The sequence below is a fragment of the Stomoxys calcitrans genome, chromosome 2 (assembly GCF_963082655.1).
Source record: "Stomoxys calcitrans chromosome 2, idStoCalc2.1, whole genome shotgun sequence".
Lineage (NCBI taxonomy): Eukaryota > Metazoa > Arthropoda > Insecta > Diptera > Muscidae > Stomoxys > Stomoxys calcitrans.
In genome coordinates this window covers 159,700,284-159,725,342 of record NC_081553.1, presented here as the reverse complement: position 1 = coordinate 159,725,342, position 25,059 = coordinate 159,700,284, and the positions used below count along the sequence as shown (strand labels likewise).

Here is a 25,059-nt window from a genome sequence, read left to right as displayed (position 1 = left end):
GTGGTAAAAAATTAAAAAATAACTAAGAAAAGGAACTATTAGTTCCTCTTGCGGAACGTAACTAAGAGGATCGATCCCTAAAATGAACTAAAATTTCTAACTAAATTGGATGGGGGTATACCAATTTCGTCATTCTGTTTGTAACACCTCGAAATATATTCTTGATCGTCATGACATTTTAAGTCGATCTAGCCTTGCCTTCCGTCTGTGTGTCGAAAGCACGCTAACTTTCGAAGGAGTAAAGCTAGCCGCTTGAAAAATTGCATAAATACTTTTTATTAGTGTAGGTCGGTTGGGATTGTAAATGGGTCAAATTGGTCCATGTTTTGATATAGCTGCCATAAAAACCGATCTTGGGTCTTGACTTCTTGAGCCTGTAGAGGGCGCAAATCTCGTCCGATTTGACTGCAAATTTGCACGTGGTGTTGTAATATCACTTCCAACAACTGTGCTAAGTATGTTTCAAATCGGTTCATAACCTGGTATAGCTGCCATATAAACCGATCTCGGGTCTTGACTTCTTCAACTATTAGAGGGCGTAATTCTTATCCGATTTGGCTGTAATTTTGCATGAAGTGTTTTGGTATCACTTCCAACAACTGTACTAATTATGGTTCAAATCGGTTAATAACCTAGTATAGCTGCTATATAAACCGATCTTGGATCTTGAGCCGCTAGAGGGCGCATTTCTCATCTGAATTGGCTGAAATTTTGCATTACCTGATATAGCTGGCATATAAACCGATCTCGGGACTTGACTGCTTCAGCTGTTAGAGAGCGCAATTTTTATCCGATTTGGCTGTAATTTTGCAGGTGCTGTTTTGTTGTGACTTTCAAAAACTGTGTTAGGTATAGCGCAAATCCGTACATAACCTAATATAGCTGCCATATAAACCGATCTGGGATATTGACTTCTTGAGCCTCTAGAGGGCGAAATTCTAATTCTATTTGGCTGAAATTTTAAAAGAGATATCGCGCAAAGAACTCGATGAACACGATCCATGGTGGAGGGTATACAAGATTCGGCCCGGCCGAACTTAGCACGCTCTTACTTGTTTTGTGTTCCATTTGACTTACCACTTTGTCTATTCGGCAAAGTTAAGGTTTGCTCAAATGGATGAATCAAATATGTGACTATTATAATTTCCCTTTAAAATATTTTCCCCGTCCAAAGAAGAGTTTCATATGTTAAATCAGCTATTTGATAAAAGTTTTTCACTTGCAGCTTTTTCTAAATGCTCTAAAATTCCTTATTTTTCTTTTCAATTTTAAAACGTTTTTATGTTTTTTAATGTAAGAACTTTTCATTTTAAATTTATATATTACAGAACGAATATAGAGTTTAAGCTGGTGTTGTTGTAGCCCAGGGTTGCACAAACCTTAAATTTTCAATCAATTCACACATATTCTTGTTCTCTTGGCTTCAGTCGTTGTTAAGAAAGCAACGAATGAACACAAAAACAAATATTAATCATCGAAAATAGCTATATTGTTTTTCCAAATTGCGTTTAAACTAATTGACGAAGCACTTTTGATTGAGGTATCTCCAAACATACATTCTGAACGCACCAACCGCTTCTTCAAGTGTCGAAAAACGTTGACCTCTCATTTTATTTTTTACGTACGGGAATAAAAGGAAGTCTATATGGCGGATGACTCATCAAATCGATGTTTGGAGTGCTCAAAAATGCAGTTGTTTCGTATTTTTGGAGCATTTCTTTCGACCAATCGACGCGAGCCTTTTTTTGAGCGATTAAAAATTTGTTGTGAGATCCAACGCGAACAAATTTTTTGACGGCCAAATATGCATGCAATATTGAATGTATGCTGGTCCCACTAATGCCTAAGGTTGTCTATCAGTTGGCGCATAGCATCAATGGTTTTTGGAACAACAACTGATTTGGATGAAGGAGCTTCATCGCCAAAAATTGAATTTAGTTAATCGATACACTGTTGTTGAGTTAATCCACATCGAAAGTTGTAAAAAATAATCGCACAAAAATGTTCCCGATGTAATTGCATTTTTTTGAGCGAATTGAATCTTTAAAGTTACTGTAAACAACAAAAATAACGCTCGTATGTCAAAATGTTCTGAGTACGTATAACCACAAAAATGTCCAGCTTTACGATAGAGCTGTCAATTGGCAGATTGCAACAAAAGGGTTGTGCAATCCCTAAATATAAAAGGCAGCCCTCGTAACGCTAAATTAGAAGGAAAAACTATTTAATTTTTTAATTCCCAGTTTGTACCCCTCTTACCGACCCATAGCCTAATGATGGAATTATTTCTATTCCCTCACCTATTACTTCAGGATTTTTGTCGTCTGTCCTTGCTATTGGACCTCATCAATTCTTCCACTATTCAACCTAGGAAGTCATAGGAATTTTCTGGAAGAGGAAGGCTGTTCGCTGTTTGTTTATTCGCTTATTCCAAAAAATTTCGTCCTATAAGCGATTTTCTCAATGTTATCCACTCGATTTACAAAAATCATATGGTCATATGGAACCTTTTTCATACGACGTATCTCCTCTAGGAAATCTCTTTTCGACTCTGTGAAGGATTCTCTCAATTTTGAAAATGTATACCGTCTATCACCTGTCACACCAGTTTGAGCAACTTTGATGAATTACATATGTTCGCTCAATATCCTTGGATGTCGAATGAATTCTCCAAAATTCATATTTACGAAATATATTTGCACTTGTTAAATACCCTATCGTCTATACTATAACTACAAATCCCTATCACGTCGGGTTCACCAAAGTATAAAGGAATAATCAAACATTATATTATGTATTGTTGACTTTTTTATTATAATTTCGAATAATTTCGAACTATCCACGAAATTATGAAACAATTAAACGTTTCGGTTAACGGTTCGAAATAAACTCATTTTATTTTGCTTAGACACATACCTTAACATCTAATACATACAGCGGTCAAAAAAAGTATTCATCATTAGCAAAATTGATAATAAATTCACTTATTTTGGGTAATTGAAGAAAATTTAAAGTAAATAAATAATGCAGTTTTATGCAATAGTTTATTTTTCGTAATATGTTTTAAAATAAATTCAAAAAATAAATTTAATTAGCGCAAAAAATGCAATTTTATATAATAACACCAAAAACATATAATAACACCAAACATACAATCCATCATCAGAAAGTGGACAGAAACGAAAACTGTTGACAATAAACCAAGATCTGGTCGACCAAAAGCACTTTCAGTTGGAGATGTGCGTTGGCTAGTGCGGCAAGTTCAGAAAACTCCGAAGACAAATGCGACCATTCTTCGTAAAAACACTATGGAATATTTAGGGAAGGAAGTTACTACACAAACAATTCGAAATACACTCAAAAGGCATAGTTACAGAGGAAGAACTGCACGTAAGAAGCCCTTTATAAATAAAATAAACCGAGTGAAAAGGCTAAACTTCGCAAAAATGTATGTAAAACAGCCCGAATCATTTTGGAAAACAGTAATTTTTGCAGACGAGAGCAAGTTTAATCTTTTTGGGTGCGATGGAAAGGTCATAGTGTACAGAAAACCAAATACAGAGCTTGAAGAACGAAACACAGTTGCTACTGTAAAACATGGTGGAGGTGGTTTAATGGTTTGGGGGTGTATGGCGGCTTCAGGAGCGGGAAATCTTGAAATTATTAATGGAGTAATGGATCATAAGTATTACATTGACATTTTAAAGAGGAATTTAAAAGATAGTGCTGTAAAACTTGGGCTTGGTAATAACTTTCAATATTATCAAGATAATGACCCCAAACATTCTGCTTTAAATACCAAGATGTGGATGCTGTATAACTGCCCCAAAGTCATTAAAACTCCTCCTCAAAGTCCCGACTTGAACCCAATTGAACATCTTTGGGAACATCTCGAACGCAAATTGAGAACGCGCAATTTTTCGAGCAAGAGTCAAATGCAACAGGTGATAATGGAGGAATGGACTAATATAGACCAAAATATAACCGCTAAATTAGTCCAATCGATGTCAAACCGTTTAAAAGAAGTTATAAGACGCGGTGGTCGAATAACAAAGTATTAATTTTTTTAAATTATGTTATTTATTTTTTTGTTTTTTTGCAATGATGAATACTTTTTTTGTTTAATTTTTTGTGTACAGCTGTAAAATGGCCCTTTTTGTTCCAATAAATACTATTTTTTTCTTTAAAAACAATGAAATTGTGTACATATATATCACACAAGCACTACTGCATCATTAGTTTAATATGTTTTTATTCCAATTGTCTTTTGTAGACTTATTAAAAAAAAAACATTGAATGATGAATACTTTTTTTGACCGCTGTACTTAAAATCCTACAAACTATACAATGTTTAAAATTTAAGGACAAACAAATACGAAATACTTGTGGTCTATTTTCGTACACAGTAAAAAAAAAATTAAATACTTGGTTCAATTAAGAAATGTGTACATTCAATTAAAAAATTTGCTGAAATCGGTCCTAGAAAGGAATCCGTATTATTAAAAATTTTGCAATTTGGATTTATGATAAGCTAGCTCAAAAATCCAATTAATGTGCTTATTAACTCCATAAACAAATTATATGAAAATTGCCATTTCTTTTAACCAACTTTAATAAATAAATAATTGATATTTTTCACATGCATAAAAAACTTTTAATTTCATTGGATAAAATTGTGTATAGAACTTGAAATATATTGCTTAAAAATATGAGTATACTAGCTGAACCGGGTTCGCTCCGCTGCGCCTTCTTTTACTTTATATGGAACAAAAGTATCCTTTGAATAGTTATTTTCGACAATTAAAGAGCTTTTAGTAAAAAACCATGCAACGAAAATAATATATGTATATCGCAAAAGCATAACAATATAAATGCCCAATCCCATGGCAGCCGGTTGTATGTACCGGATTGACCCGATGAATTCCTTCATCGGCAAGGGCTGCCGCCACAGTGTACCACACACTGCTACTACAACAACAACAATATAAATGCCGTTATCTGAATCCCATATGATCTTTACTGGTCTATGAATTCGCTCGAAGGGTCTAGGGTCATTAACGTTTGGGTTTTAGATATACTCCATTAATAAAAGTCTTTATTTCAGCTCGATATTGTCATGGTGTCCGATTTAGGGGAGTTTTCGAGGATGAGTTGGTCCCTAGACTCTTGGCCCAGAAAAAAGTATCAGAATCGTTCTCTTCTCTCAAATACCATTTATTTAAACCCCATACTGGCCCCCAAATTTGTACTCTTTATGGGGTGTTTTGGGAAAGGGGCAGTGTCCCAATTATATGGTCCCACATTTGGATATCAGATTCGTATTCTACTCCCAACTACCTTAAATTGATCCTTTATATTGGGTTGTTCAGGGATAGACCACCAATACTTTTCATTTGAGACCCACATTGACGTGGTTGGTAAATATGCCCTATTTATCATATTTTGTTTTGGGGAGTGGGTGGTCTCCCAAACACTTATCCCTGAAAATATATCAGCATCGTGCTCTACTCTAAAATATTGTATCATTTATTTGAACCCCATATTGCCATTGACCTCAAAATTGTATATCAGATTTGTTTTCCAATCTCAAATACCTTTCATTTCAGCAAATATGTCCGGTTTAGGGTATGGGCCCTAGAGATCCACTCCCTTTAAGACCCAAAATTGACATGGTGAGCAAATACGTCCTATTTGGGGGTTGTTATGGTGGTGCAACGTCCCCTAGGCAGTTGATCCCGAATGTTGATATCAGATTCGTAATCTACTCCCAAATACCTTTCATTTGAGCCCCATATTTCCATAATCAGCAAACTTGACCGGTTTCGGGGGTGTTTTGGGGGATGAGCCCATATTGCTATTGTAGTAAATGTGTCCCCTTTTGGGGTTTGTTTTTGGAAGGGGCAGCCCCCCATACACTTGGTCCCACATTTGGATATAAGATTCGTATTCTATACTTAAATACCTTTTATTTAAGCCTCATATTGCCATGATCAATAAATAAAAAGTCCTGTTTAGGGGGTGTTTTGCGTAAGGGGTGCACCCCCAGAAACTTGGTCCCAAATTCTTATTCTACTCGCAAATACCTCTCACTTGAGTCCCATATTGCCAAGGTCGGTAAATATATCCGATTTGGGGTGGTTCCCCAAACACTTAGTCCGACAATTGGATATCAGATACGTTGTCTACTCTTAAATACCTTTTATTTGATTCCCATATTGTCATGATTGGTCTTTATATATATTTGGTACGTTTTGTGGGGTGGGGCGGCCTCCTAGGTACCCCATCTGAAATTAGGATACCAAATTTTTATTTTTAGGTTACTTTAAGAGAGCACACAAAATTTCGCTTAAATCGCACCACCAATCACCGAGATCTGGCGTTTCTGAAAATTATGGTAAGGGAGAGGGTCCGCCCCCCTTCAGGTATCAAAAATGTAGTACTCTATTTTCACCACGGGATCATAATGATCTATGAAAATTTCAAGAAAATCACCATCTATGAAAATTTCAAGAAAATCGGTTCAGCCGTTTTTGAGTCTATAAGGGCAGCGAGATGACGGCAGAAGTGAGCGATGGCTTTGCTAAGCTCACAAGCAGACCGAGAAAGCGATCCGGGCACGACGAAGAAGACAGAGGAGTATGTACCGGCAGCGCAGACGGGCGAAAGTGCAGGATGCTGGAAGGGATAGGACTGACATTCCAAGCACTTCTACGGAAGCTGGACTGCTAAAATGCTGAAGAAAAAAAAGAGCTCCCGCTTTCAAGTACTTTGAGAAACCCAAGACAGCCATCCCGCAATAGAGACTACAGACAGTGTCCTGCGGAGGTAGACAAAGTCGGAACAGGAACGAAGGAAGCGCGCACGGCCCCTGAGTCTTCATGGAGGGCTTTGACTTCCAAAAGAAGGCCACAGTCATCACGGAAGGGGAAGATGGTCGCTGAGAATGGGAAAGAGCCGCCCTCTTACGCCAGAGTGGCAAGGAAGCACAACAGAGATGAGCTGTGCAGTCATCAACATCGGCTGTGCATCCGGTAGGATTCCACCAGATCTTCTGTCCCAAGTGGAGGATCTGGTTAACGATCGGATTTTCGAACATGTGAACTTTGTAGAGGTTCCACCCATACAAATGATGAGCTGCTAGTATAGAGGGGACATCTTTACGCAGCTCGCCAAAGGGATCTATGCTCCCATGGAGGGCGCAAAGTTGGGCCTGGTGAGAAAGATGTACATCTCCAAGCTCACAGAGGCGACGGTCATCATCAAGGTACGCAGTAAATTTGCGATGGAGCGCATGATGGGATTCTTGGGCAAAAAAACCAAGGTATTTGATCAAGTCTTCGTAACGAGTTTGGCTAAGACTGAAGGCTTAGCGCACTACGGGAACAAGGCTGTCTTTTTCAAGATTGGGAAGACAAGGATAGGCAGAAATCCCCATATTGAGACATCAGGCCGTGCAGTGGCAGGTGACTCAACGCCGCCCAACGAACAGGGGGCTGACAACGAGACAATCACGGCCTCTCTCAATATTGGAAAGACTAGGATAAGCAAAGATCCTAATACTAAAATATCAGGCAGTGCAGTGGCGAGAGACCCAACACAGCCTAACAAACAGGGACCTGACGACGCACCCATCACCGACTTCAAGATTCGGAATACTGGGATATGTAAAGATCCTAATATGGAAACATTAGGCAGCGCAGCGACAGGAGTCTCAATGCAACCCAGCGAACAGAGAGCCGATGACGGTACCATCATTTACTCCCAAGAAGCCCATTTACTTAAGATTTGGAAGACTAAGATAGGCAAAGATCTCAGTATTGAAACATCAGGCAGTACAGGGAATGGAAACCAATACAGCCTAACGAACAGCGATCCGACTATTGCAACATTACCGACTTTATAAAGATTCGGAAGACTAGGATAGGCAAAAAACCTAATACGATGACATCAGGCGGTGCAGTGACAGGAAAGTCAATGCAGTCTAAAGAACAGGGAGCAGACCATAAGATCATCACCTACTTCCAATATGCCCATCTTCGATGCCTTAATTCAGCAGCCATGGACGAATACTAAAGACCTAATAACACTTAATATTGGTAACACCGCTACCTTTGTTAATAGGATTAGGGACACTCTTTCTTCGACCATCGCCATTTGGTTTAAAATACCACAGCCAGCGCCGAATCCGAAAAGCTTCCGGAATAATTTGAAAACCAATTGGACAAAATTTGGAAGGCTACTCAGAAGAAGAAGCTATGCAGAAGGGCCGAAAGGGTCTTGCATATGGCATATGACTGGGCTAGACCCTGAGGTCTCAATATTAAACCAGAGAAGACTGAAATATGCCTGCACGAGGAAGACGAAGTAGGGCCAATTTAACGCACCACGTTTCCTCAATAAGTCGATTCGGACATCTGACAAGGTCAAATACTTAGGAGATCTTGGACAGGAATCTGAATTGGAAGTGTCACATTCGGGAGCGTACTGAGAAGGCTCACAGATGTTGGGTACTATGAAGACGAGCCGTAGGTAGAAATGGGGCCTGACTCCGTGGATAGTCTACTGGCTTTACAGTAGCGTGTCTAGTCACGCTATACTTACTTTCCTCTTAGTAGTTTAGTGGACTGCTATGGAGAAAAGTGCAACATATGGTCCATACAACAGGTTCAGAGAACATGTTGTCTTGGCATAGGCGGAGCGATGAGGACCACTCCCACTAGGTCACTGGACACTATTTTAGATATCCGAGCCATTGACATACAGATTAAGTGTGAGGCAGCCACTGCGGTTATGAGACTTAAGGAGATGGGAGCGATCGCGATATAATCGAGACGACGATAGGAAACCTGGAAGGAAGGGGAAAGGTTTCCGATCGGATATCTGAGATGAACCTAGAGGTGGAGTGCGAGGCACTGATACCAGCGGCACAGTCTTGGATTGACGGGACGCTAATATTGACATAGATTACAGAGTGGGCCTGGGGGTCTACATTGAGAACCCAGGACTGAGTTCTGTTTTAGACTGCCTGACCATAATACGGCCCTGCAAGCAGAGATCCGGGCGATCACAGAATGCGTGAGGTGGTGTGGTGCTAACGGTGACGGTGAGTGTAAACATCTTTACGGACAGTAAAATGGCCACAAGGACAATAACAACCACGACGGTAAGGTCACGAACAATCTTGCAGTGTAAGAAGGAGATTAACGTTTTCTCTGAGGATGGCAAAATCCGTATCGTTTGGGTGCTGGGCCATAACGGAGTAAGGGGAAATGAAAAGGCAGACGATTTGGCGGTGACGGCCAGAGACCTGCCGTCAATAAACTTGGTTAACAAGAAGCTTTTCGGGTCGACGCAGTCCAAGTTAAGGGCGTGGACGACGAATGCGCATGCAACCCTGTGGAACAGCGAAACAGTCGGTAGAACGGCGAAAATCCTATGGGGGCATCCAGATCGTGAGAAGACGAAGTTATTACTGAAAGGAAGTAAGATGGAGGTCAGTATAGCAATTGGTATCATGTCGGGACACAGGACTACGAGCTCACTTATGTAAAATCGATGCGGCAAGTGATAGCATGCGGGAAAGATGATGAGGTGTAGGGGCATTTCCTTTGTCATTGCCTGGCTTTCGTGTCTAACAGATACCGGCACTTAGGTGGGAACACTATACCAGACATGAACCAACTTAGGGGAGTGGCATGGAAAACAATTTTGTATGTAGTTATTAGTAGTAAGTAGAGGTTACTTTTTTTGTATTTAGAGCGCCGATTACTGGTTTAGGTGTATGTCCATAGTGGCATGGGGCGGATTAATATCTGCACTCTCTTTTCAATCTAACCTAACCTACATTAAAGAAAACTGCATTCAATAACGCAATTTTTAGTCATGGAGGGAACTAAAATAATTTTAAGATAGTACATCACACATACAATCTCGTCTTATTTTGTGGACCTCTGTTGTAGCCATGTTGAGGTAGCGATGCTTGTCAAACTAATGTAGGCGAGCAAGCTCTTTCCCGTCCATAGAAACGATCGCCACGGAAACGTGATGGCCGTTGGTCCTTTAAAGGTGCCGAAAAACTCGACTTGTCATATCGAGCATCAAGAGCCAGTGCCGTCCGCCCTCTCACTGAGACTTTTCACACGATATCGCTGATTGTCCACGAATGCAGTTCGAGTAGAGCATTTCTCTATCGGGGATGATAAATTTGATACTTTGGTACTTTTTTTTTTGATACCTTTTTAGCAATTTTAGACCATTTTGGAAGTTAAGTCGTTGAAAGAAAAGAAAAAACTATATTGAAGTTTCTGGGATTTAAAACAAACTTATTTAGTATTTGGCCCCTAGTAGGGTTCGAGTTCCTCGGGACTAAATTTGTAGTGCAAACCACAAAAAAACCCGGGGTGAGCGCTATATAGTGCATTTTTGACCTTTTCATCAACAATGTCCTACAGCGTGGATTCCTATTTGTTGTTGTTGTTGTAGCAGTGTGTTGTACACTGAGGCGACAACCCTTGTCGATGAAGGACTTCAGCGGGATTCCTTGTAGCAGTGGTACATTTTGGCATTAAAAAGTACCATTTCGACTCGTATTTTCATAACCACATATATCAACCCAGTTCTCTATCCACAACCTGTGGACGCGCTCGGTAGCTCCCTGCTAAGATTCTCGTGATAACGATGAACACCACATAGATCCGAGCTCAAAGTTCCAGGCTGTGTGGTGCTCATTGTTAACCCGTGCCGAGAATTTTTGCCGATTGTGAGCACTGATTTAATTGACAGGTAAGGACAACTAAAAAGCAAACAACTGACTTTTTATGACTTTCCAACCATCGAACTTAATCTAAAAGAGAAGGGAAATTGTGTTAACTTTAAAATTTTAGTACTATTTTAAGAAATTTCGACATTTACTTATTTAATTTATAAACTCCTACATGCCATCTTATTTATGGTTTATCTTTCAGTACATTACCAGCGAATTATTCATGCCGATATAAAACCAGGAAATCTTTTGTTGACTGAATGTGGGCGAGTAAAAATAGCAGATTTAGGGGTCTGCAATGAATTTATCGGGGAGGATTCAACAATGACCAATTATTCTACTGCTGGAACTCCTGCTTTTAGAGCACCCGAAACATTAAACGTCGGTCAGGTAAATATTGAAAATAACATAAGTACCCTTTGGCTAAAAACATTTCACCGAAAAAGTTCTGGAAGTGTTTTTTGTTTTTTAAATTTCAAAATAAAAAATAAAATTTCTAAATAAAAAGTTCGAACTGTGTTAGCAGCAGATCCAGTCCAGATCCACTCAACTTTTTGATGAATAATTAAGCTCAAAGTCAAGGTTGTTTGTTTTTTTTTATTTATTTTATGTGGGGGCAGCGATGCTCGTCGAAATCTTATATGCGAGCAAGCTCGTTCCGGTCTATACGACCGATCGCCGCGGGAACATGATGGCCATTGGTTATTTAAAGGCGCTAATAACTCGCCAGTATTTACGCTGATTGTCCGCGACTGCCATTGCAGCTACTCCGTATGGAGCATTCCACTATCCGCAACCTGTGGACGCGCCCGGTAGCTCACAGCTAAGCTTCTAGTGACAGCGATGAACTCGCACAGATCGGACCTCGAAGTTCCAGCCTGTGTGGTGCTCACAGCTATCCCGTGCCATGTTGAAGTGTTGTGTCTTCATCCCAAATCCGATTTGAGTCGCGCTAACCTTGTTTTTAGTTTGCTTCTTGTTGTTCCCACCCAGCTATCCTTTTCATTTCCCGTGCAGTTAATTTTGCAGATAACGTAAAATTTTTCTATAGTATGATCCAGTAAATTTTTTGATTGAAATGACTTCAATCTCCTAAATGATATCAATCTAATATCAATCAAAGTTTTTGAGAAAGGCAAAAAATACAACCTTAAAAATTGTATATACAATTTAAAAAAATTATAAAACATTTTTAAAAATTCCTATTATTTTTTAATTGATCCAATAAGAAATTTATTCAATCATTTTAATTGGAATTAATAAAATTAAAAATAATAAATTATTAAATTAAAAATTTGCAAATGTTATATTCAAGTTTTGTTAAAACTTCACTTTATGCCCACGATGTCAATGCAATTTGGTACACATATGTTAAGCTCCTGGATTACGAATTTGCTGTCCCTGTAAGGGGCAACGGGCCATAAGCACTCTTAGGGCCCAAAAACCACCAGGGGTTTCCAAAAATTTTGCACACCGATATGTCCACTGAAAGAACAGCCCTATTTTTGCTGCTAAACAGTGTGCGTGTGCGCAGGGTCGTAGGCTAGCATATCTACAAAAAATTCCAGCTCGAGTTAGGGAAAAGGTATCCCAATACTGGTTTTATTGGAATAAAAAAAGCTAATTAAAATAGATAAATAAAATTTTTCTTGTAATATAATGTTATGCTTTTAGGGAAATTTGACTTGTCAAAAGTCAGCAATTTTCCAAAGCCCAAAAATTCAAACAAAAAAAATGTATGAAAAATTTCGGCTTTGAGATTTCTGGAAACCGTTTTAGCGTTTTGATGTTTTTTTTATTAAAACAGTTATGGCGAAGGCTCGCTATTTTGGACTACAAGTACGAGTTTATATTAGTGTATCATGTTGATCGCCGCCGCTTTAATTGATTGATACGCTGCAAAAGTTCTACTGTATCCTTTAATTGATTAATGAGTAATAAATGCAATCGACAAATTTCGCAAGGCTAATATTTGTATTTTTTTTATTTGCAGAATGTATATTGTGGAAAAGCTGCCGATATATGGGCCCTAGGTGCTACATTGTACGCTTTGGTTTTTGGAAACGTTCCGTTTGTGGCTGCTTCCGTTCCAGTGCTGTACGATAGAATAAAAAACAAACCGCTCTCTTTCCCCGAAAATAGTAAACCATGCCCAGATTTGAAAGATTGTATAGAACGCATGTTAACTAAAAATCCAGAGACTCGTATTACTCTACCCCAATTAAAGGTAATTACACAATTTAAAAAAAAAAAAATCTATTAACCGCTGTTTGTATTGAAATAATATGAAAATTGCTGCAAGGCCAACAATCGTTGTGTTTAATTCAAATTTATTTTAGATACTAAACGAAAAAATAAAATTCTGTACCAAGGCGTGTTTAATAAGGTAGCCGCATCGACGAATTGCTACAACAAAACATCTTTTTTGGAACTTGATATGTCTAAATTTGTAAACAGGGCGAAGAAAATTCAATTCGCCCTGAACTTTAAAATTTTCCGCAAATTTGTTTCGACCAATCAGAGCAAGAAGAAAGAAATTTATTAATATTTGAGTATCAAGCAAGAAAAAACAAATTATAAAATGTTCAAAATTCCCATTAGCTCCAGAGGCTTTACCCAAGATATATTCATTTACGGGTAGTGACAGTTGCCCAACAATTGGTTCTTAACTATAATACACACACACAACCAAAACTCGTTGATAGATAGTGCACTTCGCGAAAAAAAATTGTACTCAGCTGTTTACAGTAATTATGTCATGGCTTTACCCACAAAACCACCTAGGTTGCAGGTTTAAATAGTTGTTCACTAGGTTAATGTACCGAAAAAATAGCTACCAAGTGCAGACCAGGGTAGTTTTTGCTCAATTCCAATTGGGCAGAAATTGTTTCCAACTTCATAGGCTTGTGTCTCGATTATAACCAGGGACCACACATCACAAATGTCAAATGCACGGTGGTGAACATGAGGTTTCCTCCTGAATTTAGTTCATACTATTTTGATGGGCAGAATAATTAGCGTACTACTAGCAAATGGCTCGAATAGGAATATTGTGATTGGAGCTCAATCGCCACAAGGACGGGTTTTGTATCCCTTTTTGAGGCTCTTGGATAATTGTGGGATTTTCAAATCATTTGAAAAGGAATGGGTAAAAGTTTGCTGGATACGAGGATGACGATTTAATCTTGGTGTGTGGCCGTTCAGAGTGCATATAGTATGGTGCCAAGATTGGCCAACGGGTTTGACGTTAAAAACCGAAAGATAAATTTGGTGACATTCACCAATATGAGGTAATTTGGTGTGTTCAGAGAACCACTCCTACATGTGGAGCTGCCGCTCTCACTACTGATAAGAGTCCTTACAAGTCATTGCAATGTCATGACTTTGACGGGGGGGATGAGGATAAGTTATATACGGTTGGCCACCTATTGTGGCACTGGCCTGAAATTGCGGGGGTAGCTGCAGGACTATGGCTAAATGAACACCTTTGTTCCAATCCAAATTATTTCTAGGCACATAGTCCTTTCGCGATTCCTGAATACAATAGGGACTAGAAATGGCAGATAGGAGGGAACTTTTCCAGCCCGCCTGACTTCCATTAATTGTGGTGCATGTTGACTCCTTATCTTCTACATTCTACATTCTTGTACTGCCGTAAATTTTGTCTCTGTTCTTCAGAGCTTTTTGAATCTTTTTGGGGGCGACAAAGCGAATAAGGTTGTTGGACGCGTACCATTATAAAACCAAAGTTTAAGAACCATAACAGCAGCAAACACAAAAATCAATTTAGAGAATTTTTATTTTGAAGTTTATATTTTGATGAGGCGAATTCAAAAATGAATTGACATATCAAGTTCCATCAGCTGTGCCACCTTATTAAATACGCCTTTTTAAAGCACAAATATAAATTCAAACGATATTGATGTAATTTAAACAAGTGAATGTTCATAAGAATTAACAAAGTTCAACACTCCACCTCATTAACTTGAAATTAAATTTTTCACCGAGAGTTATATTCTTAGATGCTGTTAGTGGTTTGGTAAATATATCGACTATCATCTCCTCCTTACTTTACTTTAATTGGCAATGACAGAATATTTGTTCCACCAGCCGAACGTAGAATAGCGTTCCAAGCGCTTCGATCTTCTGCGCTCATTCTAAAATCTCTGACACCAAGTTTCGATGTGTCTCCCACAACTTGATCTTTCCTTCGGGCTTTTGGTCTTCCCGGTTTGCGTGTATTACCGTGTTTGCCTTTAAAAGACTTCTTTGCTGGAGCTTCTTCATCCATTCTGACAACATGACCTAGTCAATGCAGCCGTTGTATTTTGATGCGTGTAACTATGCTATCATCGTCATATAGCTCGTGGTTCATACGTCGCCTATATTCTCCGTTAACGCAAACTGGTCCATATATTTTACGAAGAATCTTTCTCTCAAATACTCCAAGTACTGCCCCATCTGCTTTCACAAGTACCCATGCTTCAGAACCATATAACAGCACGGGTAGTTGTTGTTGTTGTTGTAGCAGTGTGTTGTACACTGAGGCGGCAGCCCTTGCCGATGGAGAACTCCATCGGGTCAATCCGGTAGGTACAACCGGCTGCCATGGGATTGACAGCACGGGTAGTATCAGTGTCTTGTATAGCGTAATCTTTGTCTGTCGAGAGGTGGCCTTGTTTCTAAACTGCTTACTTAGTCCAAAGTAGCATCTGCTTGCCAGTATTATTCTTCGCTTAATCTCAAAACTGGTGTCATTCGTCCTCCATCTCCTCCATTGGACAATATATGCATGTCATTATTCCTTTCTTTACAAAGTCTTTTGTTAATTTATATTTTGTACCCATGTGTTTGGTTCGGAAAGAAAATTTGTCATCACTAACTAGGCGCAGACAGCTTTGATTGTCGTTGAATATTGATATTGGTGCTTCAATTGGACCTTCAATATCTTCCAATATTTACATTTTTGTTTCTTTTAGCTGCTTCTGAAAGTGAAATGTACTCGTCTTCACAAGTTGACAGGACCATTCAATTGTACCACCATTGTAGAAAAATATTCTACCTCTATTAGATTTTCTTTGTGTTTGTTCTTCAGCCTAGTTGGCATCTGCGTATCCAATCAGACCTTTTTCTTTGTCGCTCAGTTTAAATTTCATAGTAGCAGTACTCATTAGATATTTTAGCACTCGTTTGCACTGAGTCCCGTCTTCTAACCCACTGTAGAAACATTAGAAACCATCTGTGCTAAAATACCTTCGAAATATCTGGTCTTGTATTAACAGACATGTATAGCAGGTGTCCAATTAGCTTTCCATATTTATTATTTGTGTCTAGAGGCTTAGCATCTCCTCCTTTTCCATAACTTGTATCCATTGAAGTTGTTGCTGGTTTTGCATTACTCAAACCACATTCTTCGACAATTCTTTCAATGTTACCCGTCTGGTTAAGTACAAAATTTTCGTTTTTGTCTTTGTATATTTCAATTGCAAGCTAAAGTTGAATGCCACCCACATTAGTTGTCGAAAAACATTTCTGCAAAATTGTTGTTATATCCTTCACTGTTATGAGGACGTAACAACAATTTCTTTTACATTTCCCGAATATAAACACAAGTTGTTCATACTTTGTTTGAAACCTAATTTTGGAAGTACTTCATCTACAATAAGACCGAATTCCATGTACAGCAACTTGTTTTTATCCATATATATACTTTTTTTTCAAAAAACATACAAATTCTTCATTTTGATTTTGAAATCCAAGTGGCTGCTTCATGTTTACAGTTTCTGATAACTTGCCATTCAAAAACGCAGTCTTGGCGTCTAAAGGGTTTACAATGAGATTCTTTTTTTGCAGCAATGGACAACAAAATTTTGAATTTTCTATGAGTTGCAACTGGTGCAGATACCTCATCATAGTCTACTCTGTACTTTTGCGAGAACCCTTGAGCAACTGGCCTGACTTTGAAACGACATATATCACCATCGGCATTTCATTTCAATTTATATATCCACTTACTTCCAATTGCAGTTCGGCCTTCTGGAAGTGTATAAAGTTCTCATGTGCCATTGCTCCTCATTGACTCTATTTCATCTTGCATTGCCTCTAACCATTGAACTTTTTTCCTTTATTTCATTGGCGAACCAAATTTCATCGATTAGTCTCCTGGCCGCTATACCTTTGTTGACTTTTGATGAAGTTCTTGTTTCAAGTTTACATTAGGTTAGGTTAGGTTGAAAAGAGGGTGCAGATATTAATCCGTCCCATGCCACTATGGACATACACCTAAGCCAGTAATCGGCTTGTTGTGCGCTCTAAAAACTATAAAGTAACCTTTAAAAAGAAAATTTTAAGTTAGGAATTCCGTGCTACTTACACAATCCTTAATTGTTTTAAATACCACTCCCCTAAGTTGGTTCATGTCTGGTATTGTGTCTCCACCTAAGTGCCGGTATCTGTTAGACGCGAAAGCCGGGCAATGACAAAGGAAATGCTCCAACGTCTCATCATCTTCGCCGCATGCCCTACACATGCTATCACTTGCCGCGCCGATTTTACATAAGTGAGCTCGTAGTCCTATGTGTCCCGTTATGATACCAATAGCTATACTGACCTCCTTCTTGCTTCCTTTCAGAAATAGCCTCGTTTTCTCACGACCTGGATCCCCCATAGCTGTTCCACTATGTTGCATGCGCATTCGTCGCCCACTACCTAAACTCGAACTGCGTCGACCCGAAAGACTTCGGGTAACCAAGTTTATTGACGGCAGTCCTCTGGCCTTTATTGCCAAATCGTCTGCCCTTTCATTTCCCCTTACTCCGTTATGGTCCAGCACCCAAACGTACGGATTTTCCCATCCTCAGAGAAGGCGTTAATCTCCTTCTTACACTGCAAGACTGTTCGTGAACTTACCTTCCTGGTTGTTAAGGTTGTTAAGGAGAATACGAAGCTGTCAATTGATTTTCAATACCTTGGGACCTTAAAAAATCAGAAAAGCTTTTTTCAACATATTCGCCTCCGCTATCAGAACGAATTTTCTTAGGTATATGATCGAAACTTGTGCGACAAAACCAAACAACATCCTTATATACTTGTACAATTTCCGATTACAGCGATATTAGCCTTATTACAGTGAATTCCGAATAATAATCAATAATGGTGTCTACATACGGTTTTCCTGATAGTGTCACCGTTTGCATCCACGATCCACAGACATCACTATAAATCAAAACCAAAGGCGCCAATGATTTAGTGAGTGATTCTTTCGGAAAAGACAAACATGTCATTTTACCCTTTACACATTTTTCACAAATTTCTTTGATTCCACATTCAATTATTTTCAGATTTTCGGCTAAATTGGATTTGAACATGTTTCTAATAATTGCCTCAGGATCACGATGTCCTAGTTTACGGTGCCATTGATGTATACAATTTTCGTTGTGTTGCATTACCAAATTTACACCCTCAGATTGACGCAAAATGTACACATCACCATCAATATCAGCCAATCCTGTATCTTTCAAGCCAATATTAATGCAACATCTGTTATTCTTGAATAGAACATCGTATCCATCTTTAATAAGGTTTCGCACAAAGACTATGTTCCCAACCAGAGAAGGAGCATAAAGCACTTCGTTTGCATGTAGTACACCCAGAGAAAAGTTGATACCATACGGTATTGATAGTAAAGTAACACTGTATGGTACAAAAACAATACCAGATGGTATGGATGAACCATAGAATGATTGGTACCTCTTGGTAAAAGCCTTATTACCGAACTGGTATTGGTTTTAGTACCAAACCGTTATTTATTATTCCACCCCAAACCATTGAAAATAATTTTAATCTAATTTTATTTTGATTATTTATGTTAATAATGATAATGTAATGTTATACCATGACCTACCTCAGTTCTATGTATTCAGCAATTGATTCCATATCCATCGATTCACAGAAGTGGATTTCATATGAATGCACCAACACAGCATCGTTTTCCACACAATGAACTATCATGGTTTTTATGTAGAATGTCCTTAGAATTTGTACAACTTCGATTTCGATGAACAGGTTTTTACGCACTCAAATTGTATTAAAACATTTTATTTATATCTTTAACAAATATTTTATAATGGCGACAATATTTTAAGTGCAGAGCTCAACATCACTTCTGGTGCGATGAGGTTAGCATGTCCGCCTATGACGCTGAACGCCCGAGTTCGAATCCTGGCGAGACCATCAGGAAAATTTTTCAGCGGTGGCTTTCCCCTCCTAAAGCTGGCAACATTTGTGAGGTAATATGCCATGCCAACATTTATGAGGTAATGTGCCGGCATTCAAACGATGCAAAATCCGCATCGTCTACGCAGTCCGAGTTAAGGGATTGGGCGACGAATGCGCATGCAACATTGTGGAAAAGCGAAACAGTCGGTAGGACGCCGAAAATCTTATGGGGGGATACAAATCGTGAGAAGACGAGGCTATTACTGAAAGGAAGCAAGAAGGAGGTCAGTATAGCTATTGGTATCATAACGGGACACATAGGACTACGAGCTCACTTATGTAAAATCGGCGCGGCAAGTGATAGCATGTGTAGGGCATGCGGGTAAGATGATGAGACGTCGGCGCATTTCCTTTGTCATTGCCCGGCTTTCGCGTCCAACAGATAGCGGAACTTAGGTGGAGACATAATATCAGACATGAACCAACTTAGGGGAGTGGCATTGAAAACAATTAAGGATTTTGTAAGTAGCACGGAATTCCTAACTTAAAATTTTCTTTTTAGAGGGTACCTTATTGTTTTTAGAGCGCACAACAAGCCGATTACTGGCTTAGGTGTATGTCCATAGTGGCATGGGACGGATTTATATCTGCACCCTCTTTTCAACCTAACCTAACCTAATATGTCATGTAAAACTTCTCTACCAAGATGTGTCGCTCTGCGGCACGCCGTTCGGACTCGACTATAAGGAGGAGACCCCCTTATCATTGAGCTTAAACTTGAATCGGACTATACTCATTGATGGGTGAGAAGTTTGCCACTGTTACTTAGTGGAATGTTAATAGCCAAAATTTGCAAGAATATAAATGTGACGCCATCAATTCTTAATAACCTCCTTTGTCTGGTATTGAATTGATACCAAATGGTATTAAAAAACTTTGCCAATGACGGGAACAAAATAATACCAGGCAGTATTGGCAAAGTACCGTCATTTTTCTTATCAGTGTATTCATAAATATTTGCTAATGAAGCATTAAAGTGCCCAATAGATATTAAACGATTATTGTACAATAAACCCACTATAGCATTTCGTATTCAAAAACCTACAATAGCAGCTGACATAGTATTAGTTACTATGTTCAAACCAAAGATGTTTTGGACAAGCGACTCGTTTTTCCTTTATAATGCTCTGAAAACGAATGTTTTTTTTTTTTTTTTTAATTTATAAGTGAAAAACGACACGTTTGCCACAAAAGCGAGTCACTCAAAGCATATGGGCCCAAATAAATGCGTAAATTGTGCTTAAAAACACAGCTCTGAATAATGTCAAAAAATAAAAATCAAATTTCTTCCTAAACAAACAAAAATAAACAACATTTTGTAGCAGAAGCTAGTGAAAATAAATCTTAACAATAATGCATCATGAAGTTTATGTTGCAGTGTTAGAAAATGAAAAATTGCAAAACATCTCATCCGGTGTGAATGGTTGAATGGTTTTCCAAAACAACATAAGCAAAACGTGTCAATGTATACATATCATAAAGTGCGATTCTTTATTCTGCTTTGGTAACCCTATGCCGTTTTAATGCTAGCACCGACAAAATAATTATCATTTCGGTTTTGTGGCAATCGGTCCCTGGTATTATCAAACTATTTGTTTAACAATTACTAAAAAAATCGTGCAAATAACTAAGAACAGAGGCATTTATTCTTGTCACAAGCAACTAGAGTACAATAAGAATGCAATTTTAAACATAAAAATATTCTTTATTTTTATAAACTGGTGCAGGGTCGGCTGTTGTGTTTGTTTTATTTATTGGGTTGCCCAAAAAGTAATTGCGGATTTTTCATATAGTCGGCGTTGACAAATTTTTTCACAGCTTGTGACTCTGTAGTTGCATTCTTTCTTCTGTCAGTTATCAGCTGTTACTTTTAGCTTGCTTTAGAAAAAAAGTGTAAAAAAAAATATATATTTGATTAAAGTTCATTCTAAGTTTTATTAAAAATGCATTTACTTTCTTTTAAAAAAATCCGCAATTACTTTTTGGGCAACCCAATAGTTTACATCGCAAAATTTGCACAAATAGTCATCGCAATAGAATTGCAATCAGCTGATTCACTCACACCGTACAAAAAAATGGGAGACACCAATTAAAAAATATTTATTTTTGCTCTTTTGTTCTATTCTTTTGTTTATCTGTCGTAGACACATAAAGAAATTGTTTTTGTCAAATTTTTAAAATTTTTTTTATTTTATATCGTAGTATAACAGCATATCGTTAGATCATTTTACAAAGTCTCGCAAAATTCTCTGTGTTTCTTCAACAGATTTTTATCGAAATATTTTATTAGATAACTAGCCGAACCGGGCCGGCTCCGCTGCGCCTTCTTTAGCTCTCTAATATCTATTTAGCGTTGGGGACACTTCACCCTGAATGCGGATCTCGAATTCGTGCCATTGCAGCCTATGACGTTGAACGCGTTCGAATCCTGGCGAGAACATCGGACAAAGCGGCGTTTATCCCCTCTAAATGTTGACGACATTTGCGAGGTACAATGCCATACATGATCATTTAAAACATGGCCGGTAAATATGAACTGTTTGGAGGGTGTTTTAGGGTTGGGGCGTCCACCTGCACTTTGCACTGAAATTATACATCAAATCCGTTCTTTATTCCCAACGGAAATGAAGTTCACTTGGCTCCAAAATTGGATATCAAATTCGTTTTCTACTCTCAAATACCTTTCATTTGAGGAAAAGCGCCACCTAGACTTGAACGCAAATGTTAATGTCATATTCGTAATCTACTCCCTAATACCATTTATTTGAGTTCCATGTAGCCATGGTCGGCTAATATGCCCATTTTGGGGTAAGTCTTATAAAGTCTCGCAAAATTCTCTGTGTTTCTTCAACTGATTTTTATCGAAATATTTTATTAGATAAGTAGCCGAACCGGGGCCGCTACGCTGCGCCTTCTTCTGGCCGGTAAATATGAACTGTTTGGAGGGTGTTTTAGGGTTGGGGCGGCCACCTGCACTTTGCACTGAAATAGATATCAAATCCGTTCTTTATTCCTAACGGAAATGAAGTTCACTTGGCTCCAAAATTGGTTATCAAATTCGTTTTCTACTCTCAAATACCTTTCATTTGAGGAAAAGCGCCACCTAGACTTCAACGCAAATTTTAATGTCATATACGTAATCTACTCCCTAATACCATTCATTTGAGTTCCATATAGCCATGGTCGGCTAATATGCCCATTTTGGGGTATTCGGGGGTGGGCGATCTCCCATTATTTGGACCTAATGTTTTATGCCATATTTATACTCTAATGCCAAAAACTTTTCATTTGAGTCCCATATTGACATGAACTTCGAATATATCTGTTTGGAGGAGTTTTGGGATTGGGGCCCCGCTGAGTTCTTGTACCCAAATTTTAATACCAAATTCGTTTTCTGGTCTCCATTACCTTTCATTTGATACGCTTATTGTGCCCATCGGACCACTTTCGGATATGGGTGGATTTTTGGGGTAAGGGTCGACCTCCACTCGATATCTAAAAATATATAGCCTATGTTTCCTTCCAGACAAAAGTACACAATCTATGAAAATTTTAAGAAAATCGGTTCAGCTAAGCTAATGGGACTAACGGCGTTTTTGAGGGATGGCGTGATCCCCTATACTTCGATCTGATTTTGTATCCCAGATTCGAAATCTACTCCCGAATACCTTCCATTTGAGTCCCATATTGAAATGAACGTCCAATATGTCTATTTGGGGGAGTTTTGAGGGTTGGGGCGGCCCAATGGCTATTTAGACTCAAATTTTAATACCATATTCGTATTCTACTCTCCTTTCATTTAATACCTATATTTTCTCGATCGGTCCACTTTTGATTTTGGGTTGTGTTTTTGCCATAAGGGGAAGGTTCCGTCCCCCTTCCGATACGGGCGGTTTTGTGGGGGTGGGGTGACCCTCTATACTTCGACATGAATTTGTATGCCAGATTTGTTATCTACTCTGCATTCTTTTCATTTGATACCCATATTGTCCTTATCGATCCACTTTTGATTTTGGGTGGTGTTTTTGGGGTAACGGTGGAGGGTCCGCCCCCTCACGCTATCAATAAATTATAAAGCCTATTCCTACTTCCTGACCACATCGTAATCTACCACGCAATCTACTCCCGAATGCCTTTCATTTGAGTCCCATAGAAAAGTTGATACCCAACGTCCTCATTTCAGTACCATACGGTATTGATAGTAAAGCAACACCGTAAAGAGAGAAAAAATAGATAACGTTAATAGAATAACGAGGTATTAGAGAATAAAATAATAGTTAGTGCAAACGATTTTCTTGTCGACATATTTAACTAATCGTTGTTCGTTATAAGTTACAGAATTGCGGAACAGAAGGCAGAAATAGATGCTCACAATTTGTATTATTAAATAATAATTTAATTCGTACAATTAAAAATATTTTCAACGTATGCCATCCTTACCAATCACTTGCCATGATACAAAAATAATCGGATTTCAATGTCAAAAATAATTAAAGCAATTAAAACCTTGTTTTGAAACGTTTTTTATAAGTCAATTCCATGTTTAATCGGTCAAATTTAGGTCTGTGTGGCCTAAAACCATACTGGTATATTTCAGTAAAAATGTATAACACCTGGCAATGGAATTGCCCAATATTATTATTTCTATATAAATTATTAGTTTTTTTTAACGCTGTCGTGATGTCCTTTTTTTATAACTTTAAAAAATTGCTGTGTGATATATGAAAACAAAGCTGAGTTAAACTTTATGTTATAATGCACAGAAAAATATAGTATCTCCTGATGAGGTTGGAATAACGCCAACAAAACGTTTGGAGAACTACAATGAAATAACATCAGTTATTTACTGACCAATTCAGTCCACAAACCATAACGATTATTGTTTGAATGTGTTTTTAACACCATGCGTTTGTAATTCCTTGTATTTTACAGGTTCACCCATGGGTCGAAGTGAGTGGTATGCATCCCTTACCAAGTGAGGAGGAAAATTGTCGATTAGTGCAAGTTGACGATTGTGACATCAACTCTGTAGTACGTAGTATTCCAAAACTGGATACGTTAATTCTGATAAAGACAATGCTAAAACAGCATTCATTTGGCAACCCATTTTCTCGTGGTGTTTCTGGCCGAGCTCCCCAACGTGGCGGCTCACGTTTAGAGCGATTTGTTCGTGCTGGACGCTCAAACTCTGCACCCGGATCATACAACAACATTGAAGACAGGTACGTTTGTTTTGGTTCCATTGCTGAAGTGCTAATTCTATTCATTTTAGACAAATATGTGTTGATAACATACTTCCCGCTCTCTCCGAATACTCCGCTTCAAATGGCACAAATGAGGAACATTAGTAGACCCAGTCCTTCAAGTCTTCAAAAGCACAAGTTGAATTAAATTCAAAATATAAAAATATTATAGGTTACATAAATACTTAATATTATTCTCTTTAAAAAATTGTTAAACCTATCGTCAACATATGTTATTTTGATATAGCGATTCATAAACAACTAAAAGTTAATAAAAAAAAATAAATACAAATAGCTATTTCGACCATAATGTCTGATCTTATTAAGGATATCTTCACAAGTAGAAAATTAAATAAGTCCGAAATGCCTTTGCAGTTAGCATTCTACACAAAGATAGTTGGCACATTCATTGGGTTTTGGTTTAAAAAAAATCCGTTGACCACTTCTCCAAACTTCTTTGGGCTATAATTTTTAACTTACCTAAAACTTAAGCTCAGTATGGCCAATTTATTTGACTAAATTTCAAAACTTTCGCACTGGGAAGAAATTGTATAGCTTAAAAATTGACAGAGTTATTAAAAAAACACTGAAGAAACCAAGCCAACATTTTTACATTTCCAATTTATTTAAAATTACGACAATATTTTTAGCCCAATTCTGAAAACTCCCTGGGAATAAACGTACTTTAATGCATGTCTTCCTCGAATATAATCCTCCCATTCTTATTAAATGATGAGAGCAAAAATTTGGGAGAGGGAATTTCGAATTTTCGAAAAC

General features: G+C 38.2%; 1 protein-coding gene and 1 long non-coding RNA gene across 3 annotated transcripts in view; both read left to right on the top strand.

Annotated features, from left to right (window-relative positions):
- The window catches only part of LOC106090267 (calcium/calmodulin-dependent protein kinase kinase 1), a 76,704-nt gene extending 52,140 nt beyond the window's left edge, over positions 1-24,564 (top strand). For both annotated transcript variants that reach the window (XM_013256404.2, XM_013256403.2), the window contains 4 exons: positions 10,965-11,152; positions 12,756-12,989; positions 23,972-24,261; positions 24,312-24,564. In XM_013256404.2, coding sequence (XP_013111858.1) covers positions 10,965-11,152; positions 12,756-12,989; positions 23,972-24,261; positions 24,312-24,387 — 788 coding nt within the window. In that variant the 3' untranslated portion in view covers positions 24,388-24,564. The remainder of the gene's footprint in view (positions 1-10,964; positions 11,153-12,755; positions 12,990-23,971; positions 24,262-24,311) is intronic.
- Positions 17,409-19,229, top strand: LOC106090269 (uncharacterized). Its single transcript, XR_001221779.2, has 3 exons — positions 17,409-17,801; positions 17,872-18,010; positions 18,103-19,229. It is a non-coding gene; the product is annotated as an uncharacterized LOC106090269 (long non-coding RNA).
- Positions 24,565-25,059: the final 495 nt, after the last annotated feature.